The sequence below is a fragment of the Mytilus edulis genome, chromosome 2 (genome assembly GCF_963676685.1).
Source record: "Mytilus edulis chromosome 2, xbMytEdul2.2, whole genome shotgun sequence".
Lineage (NCBI taxonomy): Eukaryota > Metazoa > Mollusca > Bivalvia > Mytilida > Mytilidae > Mytilus > Mytilus edulis.
Genome location: NC_092345.1, coordinates 82,936,282 through 82,962,318, shown reverse-complemented (window position 1 = coordinate 82,962,318; position 26,037 = coordinate 82,936,282). Strand labels below are relative to the sequence as shown.

At 30.7% G+C, this 26,037-nt stretch overlaps 1 protein-coding gene across 1 annotated transcript; it reads left to right on the top strand.

Moving 5' to 3' along the window:
• Positions 1 to 24,783, top strand: LOC139510315 (ATP-dependent RNA helicase DDX42-like). The gene is made up of 20 exons (XM_071296825.1): positions 1 to 128; positions 3,848 to 4,062; positions 4,599 to 4,731; positions 7,354 to 7,412; positions 8,260 to 8,404; positions 8,787 to 8,927; positions 9,669 to 9,788; positions 10,251 to 10,358; positions 11,154 to 11,222; positions 12,230 to 12,358; positions 12,811 to 12,910; positions 13,565 to 13,612; positions 15,760 to 15,857; positions 16,488 to 16,581; positions 17,375 to 17,455; positions 18,276 to 18,377; positions 20,197 to 20,298; positions 20,916 to 21,151; positions 22,102 to 22,206; positions 23,092 to 24,783. Exons 2-20 carry the CDS (start codon positions 3,854 to 3,856, stop codon positions 23,206 to 23,208), a joined length of 2,196 nt encoding a protein of 731 aa, XP_071152926.1. The 5' UTR covers positions 1 to 128; positions 3,848 to 3,853; the 3' UTR covers positions 23,209 to 24,783.
• The last annotated feature ends 1,254 nt before the right edge of the window (positions 24,784 to 26,037 follow it).

Genomic DNA, 26,037 nt, shown 5'->3' with positions numbered 1-26,037 from the left:
GGTCCGAAACCGATACAATGAGCTCTTTCGTTTGAAGGAGAAATAATCATTATTCCCTTTTGAAGATTTTATTATTCTATTTTCTTACATTTGCTACGAGAAAACAGCACACACCAAGGAGTGTACAGGTTAAATAGATAGTATTTCAAACTTACCCTTTTCACCTTTTAGCGGATTAACTGCTACAAGAAAATTATACATACTTATTTGTTTATAAGAGAACGGTGTCACCATTTCATTTGTCAAGAAATTGTAACCCTTTAAAAATTCATTTAAAAATTCAGAAATTGGTTGACTTGACAAAATACACGTACCTAGGCATACACACACATAGAGAGAGAGCATAGCTACAAAGGCTAATTAAACCAGGGCCTTCCTCCAAAGAAATGATTAATCTCCAGCTCTCCCCAATAACAGGTTGGGAACAAACCCCCTGGATGGTGATTATACCTGTATAGAGGGATAAGGTAGCAATACACAGTTAGAAGTTTAGTTTCGCATTATGGCCCCTGTGAATTTTTTAAATATGAAAGTTTTTGTACAATAAAATTGATTTTTAGATAATTGAAGAATAATATAGCCTTCTTAGTGTGTTTATATGAACATTAAGATTGTTTTTAACATGTTTTATAGGCCATTTATATGATTGACAGTCCGTATTTTCTTATCCGTACCGTTCATAGGTCCATACATTATTGTAGTGTTTATCAACAAAGATTTTGCGCTCGATCTTTTCAATTCAATTTTATGGAAAAACGAGCAGATAAGCATATGGTTTTTTTTGGGACCACTTGATAGATATAAACCTATGGATTCAGGAAAGGTATCACTGTAATTGATTGAAATTTTCCTTTAGACCAAATTTTGGAGACTTTTGTGACATGTTCACCCCCCTTTTTTGTTATATTTTGTATCTAAGAAATGCAGATTGTTGCCATGGTTACACTCAAGAGGGATTATATTTCACCCTTATGACCATTAAAAAATCAAATCTATGGAAGATTCTCTTTCTATAAGTATATACATGCATAACACACATATAAAGCCTTCTTTGTTAGACAGGAGGGGAAAGAGGGTGTTTAAAAATTATGAGTGTCAATTTTAAGTTTTTTTCCTAACTGTGTATTGCTACCTAATCCTTCTTTAGAGGGTAAAAATTATCACTCTATAGAGGGGTATTTTTGTTTGCACTGGATTTAAAGCAAATTAGGGCAGAATGGCATTTTCTAGGTATATTGGCTATAATCTCTAGCATTAAATGCATCAACATATGCACTTTACTAAAAATTGGGATAACCAGTTTTCTGCTAAAGTGACAAAACTTGCAATCTATTGTATACCTATCTGAGCACCTGATCAACAACAAAAGGAATAGTTGACCTTTAAATTTCATGTTAAATCTAACAATAGAAATTCTGTTCAGTGAGGCATACATGTAAGAGTAGATTTTACCTGATCATCACATCTTTCAATCATGGTTAACAATAGATTTTATATTTAGTTAGATAAGCATCAAACTGGGCATGTGCATATTAAATTAAGTACATCAATTGGTGCATCAACTGTTCCAGGTTACTGCCATAATAAGAAGAGAATGCCATTCTGCCCTAATTTGCTTTAAATCCAGTGCAAACAAAAATACCCCTCTATAGAGGGATAATTTTTACCCTCTAAAGAAGGATTATCCCTCTATACAGGTATAATCACCATATAGGGGGTTTGTTCCCAACCTGAACAAACCTATAGTCCGCAAATAGTCAAAAATAACATAAGGCCACACCAATTTGATTCCTTGTTCGACAGACCCGCCCGCACCTATTTTTTTCAAAACAGAATTTTTTTATTTTTTTATATTCCTGCTTCCCGCATCCGAAAATTTAATCATGTCCATTTCCCGCACCGTTTTTTTGTAAATATTATAAAAAGATATCAACATTTGTTTTTAAAATCACAGTCTAACGTGTATATAACGATTTTAAACATAAAAGCACCCCACCACACTGTAAATATCTGTGAGAATATTTATTTCAGCATGAAACCAATTTATCCCAAGCGGGAGTGCTCCGTAATAACAAGGATTTGTATAGGAAGAAATAGCGGAAATACCTGAACATAATAAAACATTGGTTTCTTTCCCCCTTACTTATATTCCCTATCAAAAATATTCGTTGTTAGAATGAAGTACAAAAAACTTCTGAAGGATTTGCCTTCAACTGCAATTATATTGTATGCTGGCGAAACAAAACTATCCATAGCCGCTGCATGTTTATGCACCTGTCCTGATTGATTCAGGGGCCTGTCGTTCAGCAGTTATCGTTTGTTGATGTTGTTCATTGGTATTTTTCCGTTTGGATATATAGATTAGATCGTTGGTTTTCCTGTTCGAATTGTGTACGCTGACAATTTTGGGGTCCTTTATAGCTTGCTGTTTGATCTGTATCAAAGCCCTGTGTAAAAGGCCGTACTTTGACCTGTGTTTGTTATTATCAGGCTGAGAACAACCCTCTCTCAGACAACATGGACAAGGGGTCATTTTACTGATGTAGAAACGAAAATAGAAATACCAAGGATTTGTATAGTTCTTATATACAAAACCTTTAAAAACTTAGAATTTTGTACTCAAAAGAGGAGAGTTGCATCATATTTTAAAAAACTTTTCTAAAAGAGGGGTCCACTTATTTTGAATAATATTAAACTGTTAAAGTAAATGTGTTAACATGGTTAAAGTCCAGGAATATTACAAAATTCTTGGACATGTTTTGACCATTTAATACCAGATAGATATATAGTTCTTTGAGAAAATATGAGCCCTTTTGTACAAACAAATCTATTATAACTTATATTGATCCCTCATAAAACATGTAAAAGGTATATTTATAACATTAAGGGGTTGCCCCCAAACTGATTATGACTTGGATGGAGAATTGTCTCACTGTCAGTGATACATGTACATACATAGACCAGATTTAATTATTTCTTGGTGAACAGGGAAAAAATACTTCAGAAATTAAAGAAATGTCAAAGTACAAGTGATAAATCAAGTTTTAATATTGTCAAAACCTATTATTTTATGTTTACAAAAAAAAAATTATAATCGCTCGCCTTTACTTTTCAAGCTTCGCCTCAAAAATTTGCAAATTAAATATTTTTTTATTAAAATTTTCTAATGGCTCGCTTGCCCCAAATTTTGGAGTCCAAAAATCTGTAGAACAAGAAATTAAATTGGTGTGGCCTAAGCACCTAAGAGCTTTGGGACCCGTTCACCAATCATACAGAAACTAGAGAGTGTGCAAAGAGAGATCATGCAATGCACAAATATCTAAGCTGACCAACACTACAAGAAAGAAGATCGAAGCATAATTTTGAACAGTCTTTCGATATTCTCACCCACAAATTACAATTCCTTTTCCTTTCCCAAGGGTAATGAGGTTGTTGAATTCCTTTAATGCCAAACCAGGAAGCCAGTAGCCTAGACCTAAATACTTTTATGTCTGAAGCACACTCAATTATAACTTATATATTGTTTAAGCATATGCCTGTTTATGTTCTTCAATATATAGAGGTTAATACATGTAACAAGTAAAGTATTATGTAAATGTTGAGATATATAGACTATCCCCTTAACTTTAATTTAAGCTTGAAAATTAAGAATACTGAATATAGCTGGAGTATAGAAAGATATTTTTATGGCCATTTGTCCCACCCTGAATGATAAGGATAGGTACATGTAGGTACAGAAAAATGTTTTAAAAAAACATGCTTATGAAATGCATTTCAAATTCTTACATATTTAATTTGTTCTATAGAAAATGTTATATAGAAAATGTTATATATGTCTATATTTCAGAACAAAATGTACCATAAGGGGGGCGAAGGAAAAAACAAAGGCTTTGGTTTTCAAAGTTTTTCAGTAGGTAATAGTAAGAAAGATGAACACAGCATTGGTTCCGACTTGGCTGGTCTGGGCATGGCCCCACAGAATACATCATCTAAGTCTATGCCTGGTAGATCATTTGGATATCATACAAATCTTGGTAAAAAGAGGGCAAATAATGAAGACGAGTAAGTATTTGCATGATTAATAATGTATTATTATAAATCTTCTATGGTTATTAAAATTGTTGATATTGAATTCATTTTCTTGATACTTTGGTTCTGCAACGGTAGTGAGTCAGATTATTAATTTTATTTACTTTAAAAAAAGGTTAAAACAGGGAGATTTTCAATTGTATTTAATTCTTTTTTGCCTCATTGTCTTCTTCTTGATAAACCAATCATCAGTGACCTTTTATTTTTATGCCCTACCTAGGTCCTAGGGGCATTATGTTTTCGGGTGTGTGATTTCATCTGTCTGTTTGTCCGTCTGTCCTGCATCAGAATAAAGTTTTTGATCAAGCTAGTTTTTGATGAAGTTGAAGTCTAATCATTTATAAACGTTGTACACATGTTCTCTATGATATGATCTTTCTAATTATTAATGCCAAATTAGAGTTTTGACCCCAATTTCACAGTCCACTGAACATAGAAAATTAGTGCCAGTGGGGTATTAGTGTACTATGGACACATTCCTGTTATTGTATACATTTGGAAAATTTCAGATATTTTGACCAGGAAGATGAAGAAGAAAATTTAGAATATCAACCTGCCCCAGGGAGTCCAGGGGCTGATAGCAAAAACAAAGATGACAGTGACAGTGATGATCCATTGGATGCCTTTATGGCTGATATTGAGGTAATTATCAACCATACCTGGTGACTGAAAGTAAATTTTAATTATCAACCATACATTGTGAATGTTGTGACTGAAAGTAAATTTTAATTATCAACCATACCTGGTGACTGAAAGTAAATTTTGATTATCAACCATACATTGTGACTGAAAGTAAATTTTAATTATCAACCATACATTGTGACTAAAAGTAAAATTTAGAAGATTACTCTTTTAACCTATTCAGGGCTTTCAATAGAAGGCGGTAGGCGGCGATTTTCGTCGTCTACTTGAAGGAAATCCGCCGCCTACTTTGCTCAAAATTGTAAAATTAAAAAATCAATAAAAATGACTGAATGGGAAATTTACGCTGTTGACACAACCAGGGGATTTCCGATAAAGTGTGGTTGATATTTATAACCTTTCCCTATCTACGTGAAGTGACCCGAGTAGTCACGAACGCCTAGGCTGGGGTCGCTATCAACAAGGAGAGTAAGGCGAAAACTACTGAAAGTAGAAACCAGCAGAAGGCACTCGAAGACCGTCCGTAAACAGACTCCTGATTGGTCGATTTACAACCGGTTTTCTTAAACGACCTACGATTGGTGTAATTAATAGGCGTGTACGAAAATGAGTAAACGAAAACAAAGTGACATCAGTCAATGGATTAGAAAAATACAAAAACAAGGTGCTTTATAAATATTGAATGGAAATACAACTTATTCAAAGGAGAACACTGTATATTTTCACAATGTTAAAATAAAATAAAAAACAAACAAACGCCAATATAAACAACGTACAGCCACTGACCCACGTGTTCGCAAGGACACCGATCCCACGTTTGTTTTAGATTCAAATCCTATTACATAGAGTGAACTACATGGACATGTTCCTTTATAACTATGTTGGCTTTGTATTAAAAATTAAATAAATTGGTGTCGCAATCTTCCTTTCTTTGTATCTGTAAAGCATCACTGTCAAATTTGGGGCCACTTTAGGGTCTTCTGACTTCAATGCACAATACAACGATGTACCCACACTCAATGCCCATGTCAAGGATCATACAATTTATTATCCTGTAAAGGATTTGTCTGTCTCTGCTGTATCTACTGAACTGAATGTTAATGTCCCATTTAATTTATATTCTATTTTCCCTGAACTCATAGAATTTTAATCTAATGACTATTTTTTCAATTGTTATTCAAAGAGCACAATAATCACAAAATTATTAAGGGGCAAATAATAATATTTTTTTTTAAATAAAATTTTTAAATGGTTTTTTTTTCAGAAAATCAATATTTTTAGAGGGGTGTGAATCATCAGACGGGTCAGTAAGCGAACAGCAAACACATATATTTGTAATTTAGGCCAGCCTCCTGATAGTATTAATTCATAAAGCGCATTGACTAATTTCCTATATTATAAAAAGGGATTTTAATAGTGCTATAATTGTACCAAAATATAGTGGTCCCCTCTTCTATTTCAGAACTTCTCGAGTTCAAGTATAATAAAAAAAATTTAATGAATAAATATGATTGGATGTGGATCTTTCCCTATATTATCACCATGTCATTGCTATTCTCAAACAACTTCAAATACAAGCTTTAAATTGAAGTCTGGATCAAATGCATATATAAATGTAATCAATATTTACAGAAAATCCAACCATGCTATAAATTTTAATCAAACATTTACATTATCTTCATTAAAAAAATGATGTTTTGAGAGGACTGAAACAGGGTCCAGGAGACTCCCAGAATGCAGGATTTTGCACCATTTTAAAAAAAAATTCTGGGGCCCTTAAGCGGGCCCCAGACCCCACGCCGTAGGTTCGACGAGCAAGCTCGTCGCCGCGGCCGGCTTCGCCGTCCGCATTCATGGGACTCCTATTTTTTGGTTTTATCCTTCTACTTCTAAACTTATTGAAAGCCCTGCTATTCCTTAGGGACGACATCAAAAGTTCAATGTAGGATAACAAACTTAATTCACATAGTTTTTTATCCTTCATTGATTTTTTGATGTCGTCCCTTACACTACCCTCATTATTTGTGGTGAACAAGGGACCTAGCAGAGGGTCCATGCATGAACACTATACCAGAAATAGCTACTACCGGTATATACTATTTTCAATGATAGAACAGTGTCTATCAAATTGTCAGCTCAGAATCTCATCAATTAAATACATTCAAGGTAAGGATGAAATTGGAACCCATTGAAAATCTGCTATCTCCCAGTTGTTATTGGACAAAAGATGTTCACAATGGTTTGAAATATAAACCAAGCTTCCCCAGATTCCTAAAATTAGTACATGTATTTAATTACCTAATCCTGAGAGGTTTGATCCAAAAATCCAACCACAAAAAAAAGGCCTAACCCTGACGCCCCAGAAAAATTCCTTCACAAACCAGACGAAAAAAAATGTATTCTTCAGTTTATTATTAAAAGCATTATGGAAAACAAATGCACAATGTCATGCAAACAATATAAAAGTATATAATATATACTATATTAAAGAATGTTTGCTGTTACCAAAAGCAAACTCAATGTGCCTTATCTGCTACAATTGAAATCATGTCTACATACACTTTAATATCAGCTTTTATTGTTGATTATATAATTGATATATACAATGTATTAAACTTGCAGAAAGAGGTTCATGAACAGACAGATGAAGTACCCAAGCCTAAACACAAGAAGCAAGAAAAGTTAGTTTTGATCAGATTAAAACTACTGTAATGCAACTTATTTTCGTGGAAACTTTATTTTGATTTAAATCCTTTCTAGCCCATTTCACAGCAATTAAATTTGTGATTTTCAAATTTACTTACTGTAGTTATATCAGCAAAGATCCAACTTTTACATGTTCACTACAATTTATATTTGTGTTATTTTTCTAATCGCGAAAGTCGCAACAATAAATCGCTCCCAAAAATTAGTTGGTTTACAGTATTTAAAAAAATTTACATCAAATTAAAAAAGCTTATTTGACTTTGAATAGCATTTAGAACTATAACAACAATTTTCTAAAAAAGAAAGGAAATTGCAGAAAAAAGATCAGACAAAGATTGTTTGAAAAATATTTTTTTCTTAGTTTATAAAAATGCACTTATAATTGCAATCCAAACATATATATATCCATTATGATGATTTATGAAAGTGCTTGTGATAAAACATATAGAAATTTAGACATGCTTTTCAAAGAAAAAAAGAATTCTTACACTAATGACGTGGATGCCAGAAATTACCATTAAAATAAAGTAACATTTAATTTTGGGTGTCAATTGTAAAATGGTGGAATAGTAGGTTGTGGAAACAAATTTCCTTTAATTTTGTACATTACACATTCAGCTACTGGTACATTAAATGAGGATGTGGAATTATCCTTTTCTCAGACAAATTGATAGCATTCAACTTTTGTCATGGTAATCAGACATGTTTTAGAATCGAGACAAATTTGCGAGTTTTGCATAAATGAATGATTTATTTACCAAATACCCTCATACTGACACTAAAAATTCTCAGCAATGCAATATTATTGATGTTTGTTTTTAGGGAAATCCGAGATGACATAGAACAGGAGGATGTTCAAGAAGCATTCTTCCGATATATGGAGGAGAATCCTAATGCTGGTGTGATCCAGGATGAAGATGATGACGTGGAATATGATGAAGATGGAAATCCAATTCTCAAACATAAGGTGACACAAGAAAATAAATAGTGAATACCAAATCAAATACTAAAATAAACAACCTAAGTAGGAGTAACAAAAATTATCAAATTGACAAAAATGAAAAGCCAGAAAATTTCAATACAAAGATAATCTCTCAGCAAAGTTTTGGTCATTTGTCACCTTTTCAACTTTAAAAAGGACTAATAAATATTCACCTATAGCAAAATAATATACATGGATTTGTTCTCATTCTATGGTTTGGTTTTGAGACAAAAAACTTATCATTTAGTGTGATCTATATACATGTGTTTAAGTATTTTGATAGAATGAGAATATCTTATAACTAGAAATTTTACGATGAACAAAAATTAGTCATTGGTATAAACCATTTAATTTTCATTTACTTCAGATGATCGATCCTTTACCACCCATAGATCATTCAGAAATAGATTATGAAGATTTTGAGAAGAATTTTTATGAAGAACATGAAGAAGTTTCTAAATTAACTGATGCACAGGTCGCAGAGTTAAGAAAGAAACTTGATATCAGGGTAAGATTTCATTTATCCATATTCATGTGAACTTCAATTTAACCCCTAAACTAGAGATAACATGTGAATTGTGTGTGTATAGTTATTTGAAGGAAAAAATGTCAACATTGAAATTGAAACAAAGGTGAATCATTTAATTGACTAATTTAATCCAAAAAAAATCATTCTTATATTGGTAAAAATGATGATAAACAGATATTTTTAGTCCATAATATAAAATTAAACAAACCTAGAAAAATCTATTTACACCAGTTCACCTTATCTATTTATATCAATATTTATGTTTATATCACTTATGTAGTCATCCGAGGTATTTGAACCTACTGGATAGTTAATTAGATGGCGTCTAGTCTAAAATACACACAAAACGAAACTACATGTTCTCTACCCCATGTCGATAAATTGTTTATATTAGACTTGTTATAATTTGTTTTAGATCAAATATTAGAATTTGAGTCAGATCGGTGAACATGAATTTGACAGCTAGTGCCCCTTTAAACAGTTATCACCTGTGAGAAAAACATTTTTGTTCTTTTAAGTATTGAAATATTAAAATTTTAATTTTTGAATGAAAAGCTGAGGAAATATTTCTACAGAACTGAAATTATTAGCAATGATATGTGCTAAAGATGTTTTTGCAGTTTAGTGGTAATAACCATAAAGTAATATAATATTTTTTTAAATGCAGGACAGTTAGACTGGCTGATTTTTTTATATATACTTTATTTATTTCCTTTACAGGTGTCAGGATTTTCTGTCCCAAAACCAGTATGCAGTTTTGCTCACTTTAATTTTGATGAAGCATTGATGGCCGTAATAAGGAAATTAGAATATACACAACCAACACCAATACAATCACAGGTTGGGTATATTGTAAAAAAAATGATTTTGATCAGAAATATATAAAAGGAAAAAAATCTGAATAAATACTGAAGATTTAGGTCTAAAATATCCTCTCAAAAGACAAAGAATATGCTAACTTGGCAAAAAAAGAAAAAATATTCAAAAACTATGTATAAAAAAGAATAAGTCCTGTAATGTTAAAAAGTACTTCAAATATATTTTCTTTTCGTAACTAGTTGTAACATGATTCAAAATTATTACAATTTACTGTTAGAACTAAATTTTAAAATAGTTACAACAAAAAAAATGTTTTTTGACAAATTTTTCAAGATTAATAAACAGATAAATAAAACTTATTATATGAACCAACTTGATTTTTGTTTTCTATATCTTGACTATGATTAACACTCGAAAAATAATTTCCTTGACAGTGTTATACAATAATTTATGACTGTTCTGTAAGAATATTTTTCGTTTCAGGGGGTACCAATAGGATTGAATGGTAGAGATATAATAGGTATAGCCAAGACAGGAAGTGGTAAAACAGCAGCTTATCTTTGGCCGATGCTCATACATATAATGCTTCAGGTACAATATTAATTATATTTTATAAATAAAATGTTAATTATAGAAACAATATGACTAACATATTCTTTCTAATACAGCTAACAGTCTCATCTAATACTCCAGGTAATCATCATATGTAAGATTTTTTCTTGGAATCTGGTTCCAAGATAAAATAAAATCTGGACTTTTAACAGTATCATCAATGAAAGATAAGTTAAAATTATAGGTTTTGGAGAAAACAAAAAATGATTTAATTTTTTTGTTTATGTTTAAGAATTGTCTGATATGAACCTGAAACCATGTAGTTTTATTTTAAATCTTTCTAATCCAGTTAATCTTGACTGTTGTGTTCATAATATAAGGAGAAGATTTTTAAGTAACAAATTATAAAAGAGCTAGGAAGATTGTTGAAAAAAAATCATTCTAATATGATGTTCTTCTTTAGCTTTTGATGCAAAGCCATGTTCTAATTCCAATAAAACATGGACTGCACGTGATTGACATCACAATTGAAATTGCAACGTCATGAATTTTAAACAACATCGGAAATCTAAATTGACAATTTTGTTGGTGTTGCTAGCTAGGAAATTAAACATAGATTTATCATGAAGGATGTTATATCCAGAAATTTTTATTAAATACAAAAAAGAAAAAGAAAAAAGAGTGCAGATATAGGCTACAATACATTTTTATACATTTATCTAACTACATGCATGTCCCTGATGAGATCAAAAGTAAGAGTTGTTTAGGCATGATTTCTTTATACTACCGGTAATTTAACTGGAAATATGGATAATTAGATGTGTTCTTTTACAGAGAGAATTAGAACCTGGAGATGGTCCTATAGGATTAATACTGGCACCTACGAGAGAATTATCACAACAGGTACTATTTGAATTATGTCCTTCAGAAAAAGAGAGACAATGTTGTCAAATGATAAGTCAATTTCCAGTAATTTACTTGTCAAAGTTTAGGTATTGCAAGAGAAATGTTCTACTACCTTCAATACTTATCATTGGTATAAATATAAATATTTAAAATTATCAATGCATTAATGAATAACCAAGGCAACTTACAAAAAATGAATGATTCTAGCAACATTTTTTATGTAGAATACCCACTTGTTGTACATTAACTGTAAATTAAGAAATTTTTGCTTGCATTTATTATTGCAATTTTGTTATATTTGACTAAAATGCATTTTAAATTTTGAGATATTGAAAAAAGTCCTGTTGAATTCATATAAAAAATTTCAAAATGCAAGGTTGAATTATTGCGATTATAACCCTGTCACATTTTTGGTATTAAATAATAAAAACATCGCAATAATTTGTGAATTAACAGTAGTATAATTTTATTCTGATTTAGTTAATATCTCCTTGGATGTAACAGTTTTACCTACTTTTTCTCAGTTGCAGAATTCACCCTTATATACTACATTGTACAAAATTATTTTTATCTCTTAATACAAGGGGTTTATAGAAATAAAAAAATGATTTTCCTGAATGCTTTTTGATTTAGAAGACTTTTCCAAAGGATCTTCCTGTCTTCTGGCTATCTATTTTCACCTTCTAAACATTGTTTGTTTTACAAATTTCAAAAAAATACTGTGGTCCTGTATAAAATTCATATATAAATCCAATGTTTATTTTTTTTTTAGAAAAGAACGAACAAAATAAACATTCCAATAATTAAAACTCACATTTTGATTTCTCAAAAAAATATGAAGATATTGTTCCGTAACAAGTGATTGAGGTTTTTAATTATTCACAATAATTAACGTATGTATTAAATTCTAAATTTAAAGTATGTACATTTTGTAGATTTATACTTCCACAGTATTATAATCCCTTATGACAAGTGCAATGATGACTATTTATTCTTTTTATTAGATTTACACAGAAGTGAAGAAATTTGGTAAAGGATACAATATACAAGTGGTGTGTGCCTATGGTGGAGGAAGTATGTGGGAACAGACTAAAGGTTGTCAAGCAGGGGCAGAAATTATTGTGGCTACTCCTGTAATTATACCTAACTTATTATAATAACCTTTAAGTCAAACATCTAAATAGTCATACTATCCTAACAAACTTGTCAGCTTCTAAATTATTGAAGGACTTATAAATTGTAACCTTATAAGGCATGCATATGCTGACCTTTAAATTTCACAGTAATTTATTATTCAATCTATATACTTTGAAAAAGTATAAACTATTTCTGTAGTGATATTTTACTAGTTGATTAATTGAAGAAAAAATTTCTCTGCAGTTGGGTAAAATGTTTTATAAAATTTTGTATTTTGAAAGGACAAAGCATTTCAAATATATGCAACAAGTAATATCATGATCAGACTTATAATTGAAGAACATTCTAAATTTTGCATCATTGAAAATCAAACAGACTAAATTTTACAGAATAATAGGAGCATTTTTCATAAAAGTATTATATATAGATTTAAATATTTTTTTCTTAGGGAAGATTAATAGATCTGATAAAAAAGAAGGCAACAAATCTTCAGCGTGTTACATATCTTGTATTTGATGAAGCAGATAGAATGTTTGATATGGGCTTTGGTATGTATTCACTATGAAGCAGATAGTGTGTATGATATGGGCTTTGGTATGTATTCACTTTGAGGCAGATAGAATGTTCGATATGGGCTTTGTTATGTATTCACTATGAAGCAGATAGAATGTCCGATATGGGCTTTAGTATGTATTCATTATGAGGCTTATATTATTTAGCAGCTTTGATATGTATTCATTAGGAGGCAGATAGAATGTGTGGTATGGGCTTTGGTGTGTATTTACATTGTGACAGATATAATGTTTAATATGGGTTTTGGTATGAACTCATTAGGATATACACTTATAATACCATAAATTAGGATATTATAGTTGTAATCATATTTTGGTTTATTAAATACCCACAATGCCAAATTTAATACACCATAAAGATGAGTACAAGATTCTTTTGCTGATTTCTATAAACAATAATGTTGAAACATTTATATGATTTGACATTGGAGAATAAGCCAGAACTTATTGAAAACATGTATATGACTTATATGCAGTCACAATTGTTGATTAGATATTAACTTGAATACTTGGCAAATGAATAATATGTTACAACTCATCTGCTTGAATTAAAAAAAACTTGTATTGTTATTTACCCAAATTTAAGTGACAAACATAACAAATTACAATTGTTTCATGTATTCATTACAGAACCCCAAGTAAGATCCATAGCTGGCCATGTCAGACCAGACAGGCAGAGTGAGTAGCATTCATTATACTAAAAACAGGGAATTTCACACCACTCTATTTTTCAAATTTGCCATCTGAATGCATAATGCACAGTCTTTGTCATATGAATCAGCTTTCTTTGAAATGTTTGTTGCAGTGTTATTATGGTGTAATAATTTTTACTGTATAAGTTACAAAATTAAAACTGCATGTACCAGTAATGTGAAAATTTCCCTGTTTACAGTAAGTGGATAGTGAAGACAGGATAACAAATTAGACTAACATGAAGTTATGTAGCAAGCATGAAGTTATGTAGCAAGCATGACTTTATATGACTATAAGAAGATGTGATATGTTTGCCAATGAGATAACTATCCACAAGAGTTCAAATGAAGTAGATGTAAACAATTATAGCCCCTGTACAGTGAGAAGATAAGAAAATCCTATAATACTGTATTGTAAGGTATAAAAGACCCTGTCATAAAAAATGTGAAATGATTCAAATGAAAAAATGACAGCCTAATTTTTAACAAAACTTACAAAAAGCAAATATGATGGGCAATAGCCAAGAACAACCTCTTAACTATAGACTTATGTTTTTTATGCAGTAAGCTTTATTCATTGACAAAGCTTTTATTTTCATGCATTGTACTATTAACAGTAACTTACATATACAGACACTCAAATCAAGAAGTTAAGCTATTCACATTTTTTCTTCAGTCCACTTCAAAGAAAAAATCCACATAATGCATTAATTAGAGACTTAGTTGTAAAAATGATTTTTGAAAGGTCATTACAAAACTGGACTTAAACTGAAGATGAGACTCATAGTTAGTAGAGATACATCTGTCATGAAGGGTGTGTTACGTTCATAATTCCATCTTATGTAATAATGCTGTATTTTGATTGGATGAGAAACATGGTATTTTTCACCAATTTCTATATATTGAGATTTTCTTTTCTCTGCTGGGGTATTTGCCATTAGGGAATTCCATGTGCCGGGGTATTTGCTAGCAAATACCATGGCAGATGGGAAATACCCTAGCAAATACCATGGCAGATGGGGAATACCATGTCTAAAAATAACTCAATGAATTATTTCTATTCTAATATGACAAATTCATGGTCATTCTAAATATATGGTTCCAGATGAAATATTTAGGATAAAAAGCATCATTATTGAATTTGGAGCGAAAAAATTCCGGGAATGACGTCATAAATAAAACTTAACGGAAACCAATTGTCAACCGGTCACATAAAACTGGAATCCACTTGTATTACACTTCACTGAAACTGATGAACAAAGTGTAGTAGTCAGCTGAGAACCATCTTATTATCATAAAAAGGGAGATATATATATACAGTCAGTGACTGTACATAATTTTTTTTTATAAGAAATGATTATACGGTCAATGCAATTTGACTGCGCAAATAGCACAGCTGCAGTGTATACAAAAATTATACATTCATATACTAATTCAAGTCGAAATTTCATATGATACCTGATTATAATAAACTTTCTGAGGTGGAACATTCGGTGGAATTAAACAATTATATCATGCTTACAAGGGGTATTTGCCAAAAATACAGGTTGAGAGGTAATCAAATTTCCCTCGCCTAACGGCTCTGGAAATTTGTACCTCTCAACCGGTATTTTTGGCAAATACCCCTTGTAAGCATGATATATTTGTATAAAATACAAGGATGAAATTGATGTGTAGAGGTGAAAAATACCAAACAGGCATTCAAACTCATTAGGGAAGTAGAGGAAAAAACGACAATGCCATTGCCTGGCAAAAAAATGCCAAAAAATTATGAAAAGACAAATGATAGTATAAAAACTGCAACCTATAAAACAAAAGAAATGGCAACACAAATCCTACTTAAAACAGGGTAAGTCACAGGTGCTCCCCAAGGGTAAGCTGGTCCTTCTCCATATGTGGCATCCATTGTGTTGCTCATGTAATTACAAACCAGGTGAACATACAAAACAGTGAATATAAGGTGATATTAAAAGTCATTCCAAAACCTGCAAGTAATGGGCTATACATACATACAAGAGTACCAGACATCATCAGCAGTAAACATTGTAAATAATGTAAAAAGCTATTCTGAATTATGATATGGTATTTCCTATTTCAGGACCGTACACACCTTAGTAACCCCTATTGTTTCAGCTTTACTTTTCAGTGCAACATTCAGAAAGAGGGTAGAAAAATTAGCCAGGGATATATTAATAGATCCATGTAGAGTTGTACAAGGTGAAGCTGGTGAGGTGAGTATATTTAGAGGTGGGAGATGTTCAATGTCACATTAAACAATTGTATTAAAACAATTGAGTGGTCAAACAACTTGATCATAGCCATGAATTACTTAAAATTCTTTCTGTTGTTAAATGCATCCAATCATAATTTTTTGGGCAAAGATTGTTGAACAAAGTTATTACCATCATGTTGCCAGACACTTAGTAACACAAAACAAATTTTAGTAATGTTGTAAAATTTTCATATCTTGCAGAAATGACAAATGAAAAGTGTTTTCTTACTTTTTCCTTATAACAGTTGTTATGGTGAAACAAAAACAATTTAAGCAAAGAAACAGTTCAAATTATATATTTTGTTTATATTCCTTTTTAAGGTTCAGTAAAGTATTTATTCAAAATTTGTGTAGACTAAGTGATTAATAGTTTGACATATTGTAGACTCATTTGTCTATTGCTGAAGACTTTGTCCGCCTCAAGATTTGTATTAGTGTTCCACTGTTCTACTGTCTCATTGACATATTCCCAAACTTTCCTTTTATTTATTTTTGATATATATATTATATATATATATACAACTCGTATAAACATCAACCCAACAATGTTAGATCTGTAAATTTGCTATATATATATATACTTTTATAGGCTAATGAAGATATCACACAAATTGTAGAAGTTTTACCAGTTGGACCTGCAAAATGGACATGGCTGATAAAAAGACTTGTTGAATTTACTAGCAGTATGTTCTCTAGTTTATGGTTTTGTTTCAAGGATTAATAGCTGTTTAAGATAGGTTTTTCTCTCTCCAATGTTCATTAATAGTGTTACCGGTTGCACTTTTTAAATACAGCTGTTTCACAAACCTAGCTCCTTTGGGGAGATGTATAATATTCATAGATATTTTCTTTTTGTTTACACACTGGTTGCCAGATTTGATTTCTGTTTCATCTCATAGAGATAACTTGTAAATATTACCAGTATAAAAACACATGGATAGTGGCGCAATTGAATTATGAGGAAAACACAAAGTCAAGGGAAGGGTAGTACAGAGTTTTAGTATCAGTTTAAACTCTTAGAAGTTTGGGGCATTTAAAAGTTTAAAATATGTGGCATAGCTTTATGTAGTGTAAAAGAGTAGTGCATATCAATTTACCTTTCTTGAATATAATTTTTTATGAAACAGAATCAAACTTCGTAGAAAAAATGACCCAATTTTTGCCGTAAAGGGATTTGCTTTTGGAAATTGCATTGTCTATATTTACAGAACTCAATTTACAGACACTGTAAAGTTGAAGACATGCTTTTTATAACCATTGAAAATTTGTATTTTTAGCAGTAGGGTGATTCACATAATATCAATCAGCCAGATTAAAGGCAAAATGTTAAAGTTACAGATAACTATGTCATATATGTGCATATTTTATCATAAAGTTTTTAATTGTTCATTTCAAGTATGATACAAGCAATGTTTATACCATGAAAAGTTGGTCATTGAGAGATTATACTAATATGAAATGACACATTATTTTCAGTGGGCAGTGTATTGATATTTGTGACCAGGAAGAAAAATGCAGAAGAATTAACAACAAATTTAAAAGCCAGAGATTTTAAAAGTAAGTCATGAAGAAGTACCAAGTTCCTATAGCTAAACCCAACAATCAATACAGCCCGAAAAAATTCTCTATAAAAAAGTTGTTGCTTCTTTAAAAAGCAAGTTTTAAAAATACTACAGGATACCATTTTAAAAATACATTTTCTTCTATGAAAATTTCAAATATAGATATTCAAATCACTAAGAAAGTGTCTAAAGGTTGAAACACAGTTTCAGGGGGAGATAAATGTTTAAGTTGTCAAGATGTTTGTGTTTAAGATGATGTTTTAGTAATAGTACAGAAAGAATAAGAAATAAGAGCAATGACCAAATTACTCATCCAATGAGTTACAAAACAAATAATTTCTTATTTTAAATAGAAACGAACAACTTTTTGTTTTTTAGTTATCTTGTTTTATTTGCACTTCATTTGGGTTATCAGTTCTATGAAATTTCTATTTTTATTCTCACATTCCTTAAATATTTGTGTCTGGTCTATTATCATTTTAAAAATGGTTTCTACTTTTCAACCCAGGTTTATTTTAAAAATTCAAAAAATCTGAAATGTATCAACTCAATTTACATAAGAATAAGGAGATTTGATAGATACATATACATGTAGTCATTTTAGGCCACTTAATTTTTTTTAAAGATTATTATTAATTTTAGATTTTGTGTATTGACATTAAATTGTGTGCATGGCACTTACTTTTGGCCAATGAGACAACTCTCCACCAGAGACCAAATGGTGTAGAAAGCAATGATAGATCACTGTACACATGTATCATAGGAATCTCACTGAATGTATTGTTATAATCTACATGTAACTTTCTTTTTATCAGTTGGTTTATTACATGGTGATATGACACAGCAAGAAAGAAATGAAGTGATAACAACATTTAAAAAGAAAGAACTACCAGTTATGGTAGCCACTGATGTTGCTGGTATGTAAATAAAATCATTTTAGGCCACTTAATTATTTTAAAGATTATTATTAATTTTAGATTTTGTGTATTGACATTAAACTGTGTGCATGGCACTTACTTTTAACAAGGATTGAAAATCAGTATAAAGAATCTATATTGCAAAAATGTTATAACACAAATACTAGAGAGATTCTTAGTATAATAAAAGATAATATTTATAGGTCAGCATACATGCAGACATATTTATAGGTCAGCATACATGCAGACGATTTTGTCAATTGTGTTCTTACATGAGTTATTTTCCCTTAATGACAATGTTAAAAATGTTAAGTTTTTGTGTTTTTGACAAAAACTATAGAAGATATCAAGAAACTGTACATTAGTGCCTCTAGTTTATGAATATTAAAAATAGTTGGCATTTAAGTAAAAAACACAATTTATGGCATATTTTGCTACTTATGATTAGAATGCTTTTCTAATTCCTTTAATTATACTTATAGTCAAATGTATAATTAATTGATATGTAAGGGTTTTTTTTATTGGGATACGATTGCTTTCAAGCAATCTGTAGACTTATACTGGTGGCTCAGAGCAATTGCCCTCACGTCAATCGTTTTATTCTAAACATTGAGGAACATCTCAGATTCTTATGATTGTCTTGCTTTAAAAGGTAAAAACAAACAAAGGAATTAAACTTTATCAACTTTCCTATAATGTTCTTTTCATAATCTTCATGTTTGATAATTCCCTTGACTTATATGCATGTTTTTAACAACACGGAAAATCAGAGTTAAGCAGTATTTATATTTAGTGTAGTTATAAATTTAGAAACACGTCAGAGGGAATTCCCAGTGTTGACAAAATGCGATCTCGAGTTCTCTGAATACCGATAAATCTATTTCTGTCATATAAGAACTGAAGTGGAGTTTTACTTATATGTTACCGTTATGAAACTGATATTTGAGATTGTACTTCCATAAAGAAAAATAGAACCATCTAGGTCGTTTAATAAACATTGCCCCAGAGTTTGTTTTGGAAATTATGCGCATGCGTATAGTTTTCTTGACTTTAAGGGGTGTTGCTCTAGATTCCCCACTCAATTAATTAATTTATAACTCATGGGATCTTTTCTATGTATGTCTGCTATTGAGGGTTATTGTTGTTGTATAATTTTAAATCATATATGCATCATTTAAATTAAATAAATGTATTCCACATCGTAGAAGACCCCTTCAGGCGAAATGGAGTCTTCCATATTATCGTTTGGAGTTGTCTCCCTTCCGGAAGTAACTTCCGTGAATTCTGAATCGAAACAAGACGTGAAGCTCGTTCTGTCAAAAAACGTCGTATTATATTAAAAACGAATGCAATTTAAACCGATAAATGTGCATGGAAAGGAGCCATGATCACTGACCCAAAGGAAATTAAATATTTAAAGAGTTAGGAATGGGGTTCCTCCTAGAATTAACGTAGGAAAATAGGTGATAAGATTCGAAGTGAAATACCTTCTCTCACTCTGAGTCTCAGTGACGGCTGTGGAAAGTAAACTTGGAATTGATAGTACAAAAAACTTGGAATTCAATTGATAGTACAAAAATAAAACATAATAGGCCTAATTACATTGCTCATACACTTTTATCCGGGTTTGGCTATTTTGTAATTATTTTACATGTGGAGTTGGAATTATTTTTGAAAATAATATTATCCAGCTACAGCTTACATGTATACATGTGTCAATGAAACAACGGCAATCGTATCCCTCAGAGCAATCTGCTCTTTGATTATTCAAGCCATAGATATCAGGTACTTGAACCATAATTGTGCATTTTTATTCCAGCTCGAGGTTTAGATATTCCTTCCATTAAGACAGTAGTTAATTATGACGTAGCTAGAGATATAGACACTCATACTCATCGTATTGGTAGAACTGGCAGAGCAGGTAAAGTTTTACAAGAGTTTTCTGTAAAAAAGTTTATGTCTTTGAAAAAGTAACTAGTTTAACAACAGGCACATATATAAATGGTGAGAGTGTCTAATACTTATTTATAATGCTGTTTGTTTGGTTAATAATAAGCTTAGCATGTTCTGTGATTAAAAAGAAAGTCAACCGAAAAAGTGAAACTAGGAAAGGCAGCAGCAGGATCGATTTAACCTGAAAAAAAAAGGTTGTATAAAGGTTATGGGTATTATATATTTGTAAGTTTTTAAGAATGAAATGTAATAATTTTGTGATTTAAGGTGTTTTAAATTGGCTGTCATTTTACCTTAAGCAATTTTCAGAACAGCTTCTATCTAGTGCCTAGTTAAAGAACTGAAATGTTGTTCTTTTGACACAATGTTATATTCTAGTTATGTTACTTATGTTTCCTCTTTTATAACTTACATTGTTAATAACTATGTTTTTTTGTAATTTATAATTGAAAGGATTTCCATTCCAACCACATAAAAACTGGAGAATCTAAGATATTTATATATTTTAAAAGTGCATTTTATAAAGATTTCTTGATATTTGATAAATCAAAGATATAAAAACATATTTGATTTTGAAAATTTCAGGAGAAAAAGGTTTTGCTTACACCTTAGTAACAGAGAAAGATAAAGACTTTGCTGGTAGTTTAGTACGGCATTTAGAAGTTGCCAGCCAATTTGTTCCTAAACCCCTTATTGACATTGCAAATAAAAGTACCTGGTTCAAAAAGAGTAGATTCAAACATGAGAAAGGAAAAAAATTCAAACTTCAAACAGGAAAAGGACTTGGTATGAAAGAGAGGCCAGGTCTTGGAGCTGAAAATGTAAGTTTATTAATAAGTCAATTGTCAAAAATATTAGATAAAAATCTTAAAGGAAGTCCTGATTGAAAACAAATTGTAACTGTACAATATGATAGCACTTAATAAGTAGATTTCATTCATACTTTGTAAGTGATATTTAAATATATCATGTGGTTCTTACAGCTTAAGTTTTAAATGAAACAAGGGAGGGTGCTAAAACAAGGGAGGGTGCTAAAACAAGAATTAAGTTTAAAATGAAACAAGGGAGGGTGCTAAAACAAGGGAGGGTGCTAAAACAAGGAAGGGTGCTAAAACAAGAATTAAGTTTAAAATGAAACAAGGGAGGGTGCTAAAACAAGGGAGGGTGCTAAAACAAGGGAGGGTGCTAAAACAAGGGAGGGTGCTAAAACAAGGGCGGGTGCTAAAACAAGGGAGGGTGCTAAAACAAGGGAGGGTGCTAAAACAAGGGAGGGTGCTAAAACAAGAATTTGTTCATAGTGCCCTACTCGCACTTTTAGTTCAATAGACTGTGAAATTTGGGTGAAAACTCTAATTTGTCATTAAAATTAGAAAGATCATATCATAGGGAACATGTGTACTTAGTTTCAAGTTGATTAAACTTCATCTTCATCAATAACTTTCTTGACCAAAAACTTTAACCTGAAGCGTAACAGACAGACGGACAAACTAACAGATGAATGGACAAATGAATGGACTAATGAATGAACACACAGACCGAAAAACATAATGCCTTAGGTGGGGCATAAAAATGATTTTGAATTGTTCCACATTATTTTAGATAAATGTAGTGATAACCCACCTCATATAAACTCCCCTTATATAATTTTAATCTGTACATAATTTTAAGGGAGACTAGTTAATTATATTAGGTTGTGATCCTATTTAAGATAGAAAAAAAAATTAGAGCATCAATTTGTTAAAAGTAAAATTTAGACTTTTAACTATTTCAGAGTACCAGAACTCAGGATTCCACAAGTTTAAGTAGTTTTCGAGGTATTGGTAGTTCTGCAAGTACATCATCTGAGAGAATAGCTGCCATGAAACAAGCATTTGGAGTGAGTATATTAAAACACATATTAGAATTGCAAAGATCAATAGGAAACAATAAATAATTTATATAAATGTTATAAAGTTTCAATTTATTTAACCATCAATGTTACCTTTAAAGTGTGCCAAGATGATTAGGATATGACCCTCATAATGTAATATAAAAATACATGTATATATAAGTAGACAAAGATTGATTTTGAGGTTGGCATGTGCAACAGTATAATGACAATTTGCCTAGGTTTGTTTGATTTCATATCATAGATGGAATACAATGCACATAAATGATGCTTTTTTTGTAAGCCAAATCTATCAACAAAACTAGTCTTCCAACTGGCTTACATAGTTCACTTTTTAATTAGACATTCTTTTCAATTACTTACTATGCTTAGCACATGCACATTTTATCTCTTACTGAGATCCTTCATAGAAGGTGTGTACATGGATCCAAAGGACAAAATGAAGGAGGCCAAATTAAAGTGTTACAGGACTGTATTAATTTTTTATGCCTCTTTTGACAAAATTGAACAAAAACATCTATATAAAAAAATAATTATTATTATTCAATATTTTGGTTTTGTAAAAATTTGAAACAAAAATCATTCTCTATTCTTTTCAACTTATACTGTCAGAATCATAACGTTTCCTTCCTGGTGGGTATTTTGATCACTGAATCAACTCAAATGTCTCTCAGGCTGTAACAATGCAATAGTTAATGCATGTAAGATAGGTTACAAAATCCTTGGCATAAGATCATTATTTGTATGGTAGGATGACAGAGATAAAAATGCAAGAGTTGGTGCTATGAATTTTTTATTTTTCTTGCTGCAATGAATTTTATTATTTTTGTTTTACACACATCTTAATATAAATCTATCTTAAATGTTTTTCAGGCACAGTTCAAGGCTAATTTTGTACAAGCTTCCATAGATGGAGTTCCAACAAAAATTGGTGGTGGACTGGAAGAGCCAATAGATAATAAGAAACGCAAAAAATCAAGATGGGAATAAAAATATTATTTACTGTTGGAAATTTTAATATTTTTAGTCAATGTTATTGAAATATGATCAAAAACTCAATTTTTAAGTATACCAATACAAAAAAGAATGAATGTGAAATTTGAGCAAAAAGCTTATAACATATCTGGGTTGTATTTATGGTAGTTAAAGGGGCACTAGCTACGAGATATATAAAAATTCTAATATATCATTTTTTTTGCTCAATCACTAATGAAATGCAAATAGTAAAATAATAATTCGCTTTTAGCAGCCGGTATGGTTCAATTTTGTCAAAATAAGCCAAAAAACATTGATTATTAATTATTCACTAACAAGTGATTAATTCGACCTCATTGAATCCGTATTCATGTGAACTTCAATTTAACCCCTTAGCTTGAGATGGATAACACGTGAATTGTATGTTTAAAATTATTTAAAGGAAAAGAATGTCAACATTGAAAGTGAAACAAAGGTGAATTATTTGATTGAATGATTCGATATACAAATAATCATTCTTATCCAGGTAAAAACGATGATAAACATTTATTTTTCATTTAAAATATGAAATTAAATAGACCTAGAAAAATCCACCATCACGAGTTTGCTTAATCTATTTATATCTATATTTATGTTTACATTGCTTATATGGTCATCAAAGACTTTAGAGGTCAACTCGATAGTTAATTAGATGGCGTCTATACTAAATTAGACAAGAAACAAAGCTACGTAATTTCATGCCCGTGCCCTGTTAATTACTTATTTAAGACTTTTAATAGTTTGGATAAATGTTTTACATTGTTATAAATCAAATATGAGAATTTGATTAAAATCGGTGAAGATAAATTTGACAGCTAGTCCCTCTTTAATATTGATCATTGAAAGTTACTTGAAAATTACTCAAATATATTAAGTTGTTTATTGTATGCATTCTATCACAGCAACTATGATGCACATGCTATGATGCAAGATAAGTGTGTCAATCCCTAAATAAGGCAACCATTCATATTCATGAATTTTTATGACTTTGTTATATCTGCCATGTAGGATATAAGAATATCTATTAGATTCTACATATAAAATTTGAAGTGTAGCTTCAAAAAACTAATTTGCTAACATTGTTTTTAAAAGCTAGGAAATAGTTTCACAATTTAATTACTTATGACTTGAAAAAGTATATTTTTGTTTGAAATTGTGGTTTCATAAATAGATTGTCATAAAAATTAAAAAAGAAATGTAAAGAAAAATAGAAAAATTGTGTGTAAAGTAATTACTGTATTTTTTGCATATAATTCAATTTGCTGTTTTTAATATGCAAATATTCAATATTTGCCTTCGTCTAATTCATCATTTATCATGATCCACATGAACGAAATTAAAAATTAAGATTTGAAAAATGTGTCTGATTAATTTGCTATACCTAGTACAATGTAGCATAAAAATGTCAATTTCCATTGAAAGCTGGCTAAGCTTTGTCTCTTTAACTCTTTATTCAATGATTTCAAACTTGGTGAAGTGCAGAACAATACAAGATTTTAATAGTGATGGTTTCTCATAAAAAAATGCCTATTAAATAGTTTATTTTCACTTTGCATGCATTGTTCTTTATAACCTAATAAGTCTTCTAGTATTTAAAAAAATATACACAGTTTAATTTGGTACTCACAAACCAGTTTTACCCTGCTACATGTTTGTGTTCCTGTCCCATAAGTACTATTTAAACAAGTTTTACACCCTTCAAATTGTTATATTACTGTCCCCTGGGTACTCAAATAACTAGTTTTACCCTGTCACATCTTACATATCTAGTTTTACCCTGTCACATGGTTTTGTCCTTGTCCCAGTCTGGAATCTTGTCAATTGCTGCTTATGTCTCTACTACATTTGTAATCTGTTCAAATTGTGGTCTTGTTAGATTGTTGATTATCTTCTTTGTTAAACTCATTCACAGCTTGAAATACAGTGTATCTGTTTGGCTTGACTATCATATGAGGACCCTTGATGTCTATTTTAATTTACTTCTGTTGTTGAAGTGTAATACTATTCACATTTACTTCTTGTTCTCTTTTATTTATTTTGCAAAAATCATGGTTTTGGTTGTTTAGTTCATGCCAATGTTTTGTTAGTGCCTATTTGAATTGATGCTCAAACAAACCAATCTCAAAAATATTTATTTCTACCAGTCAAAATTTCTGTTGTTTTTAAGTAATCCAATAAGCAGCTATTGCTTCTGTCCTGGCACCAGTTGAATGAGTGATTATACTTGTCAATTATCAGTTTGATAACTGAATTTGTATCTTTTACAGTCGAGTAGAAATTTTGTGTTGTCTTCAGGGAATGGACCTTCGTTGCTAACTTATACATTATCAACACAGAATATTACGTTTTCCGATTGGGTTTATATCTTTATATGTTAATGTTGCATCAGTTATATTTACAGTTGTATCAGCATTCATGCAGCTTGATTACATACACTGTAAGATGCCTTACATTCTCAGTCTTGAAGCTGGAAACTTTGGAACATTTCTAATTATAGGTGTGTTTATAAAGATACATGAATGCTTTACCATTCATATATGGTATGCTGTTGAATAATCATTATTGTTATTCAGTTTTGGTCAGAGCAGTGCCATTAGTCATGCTTTACTGACTGGGATTTTCATATCGTTCACGTGTTTTAAAATTTTCTGATAATTCTGAATAGTGTGTGTATAAAGAGAAGTATGTTGCATAAACATAAAAATCAAACACTTCGGTTTCTTGAAGAATATGAGGCTCTGTTATTGTAGGAAGCGTGCATAAATAAGATCCAACAGAAATGTTCACTCTTAAATTTATATGGCT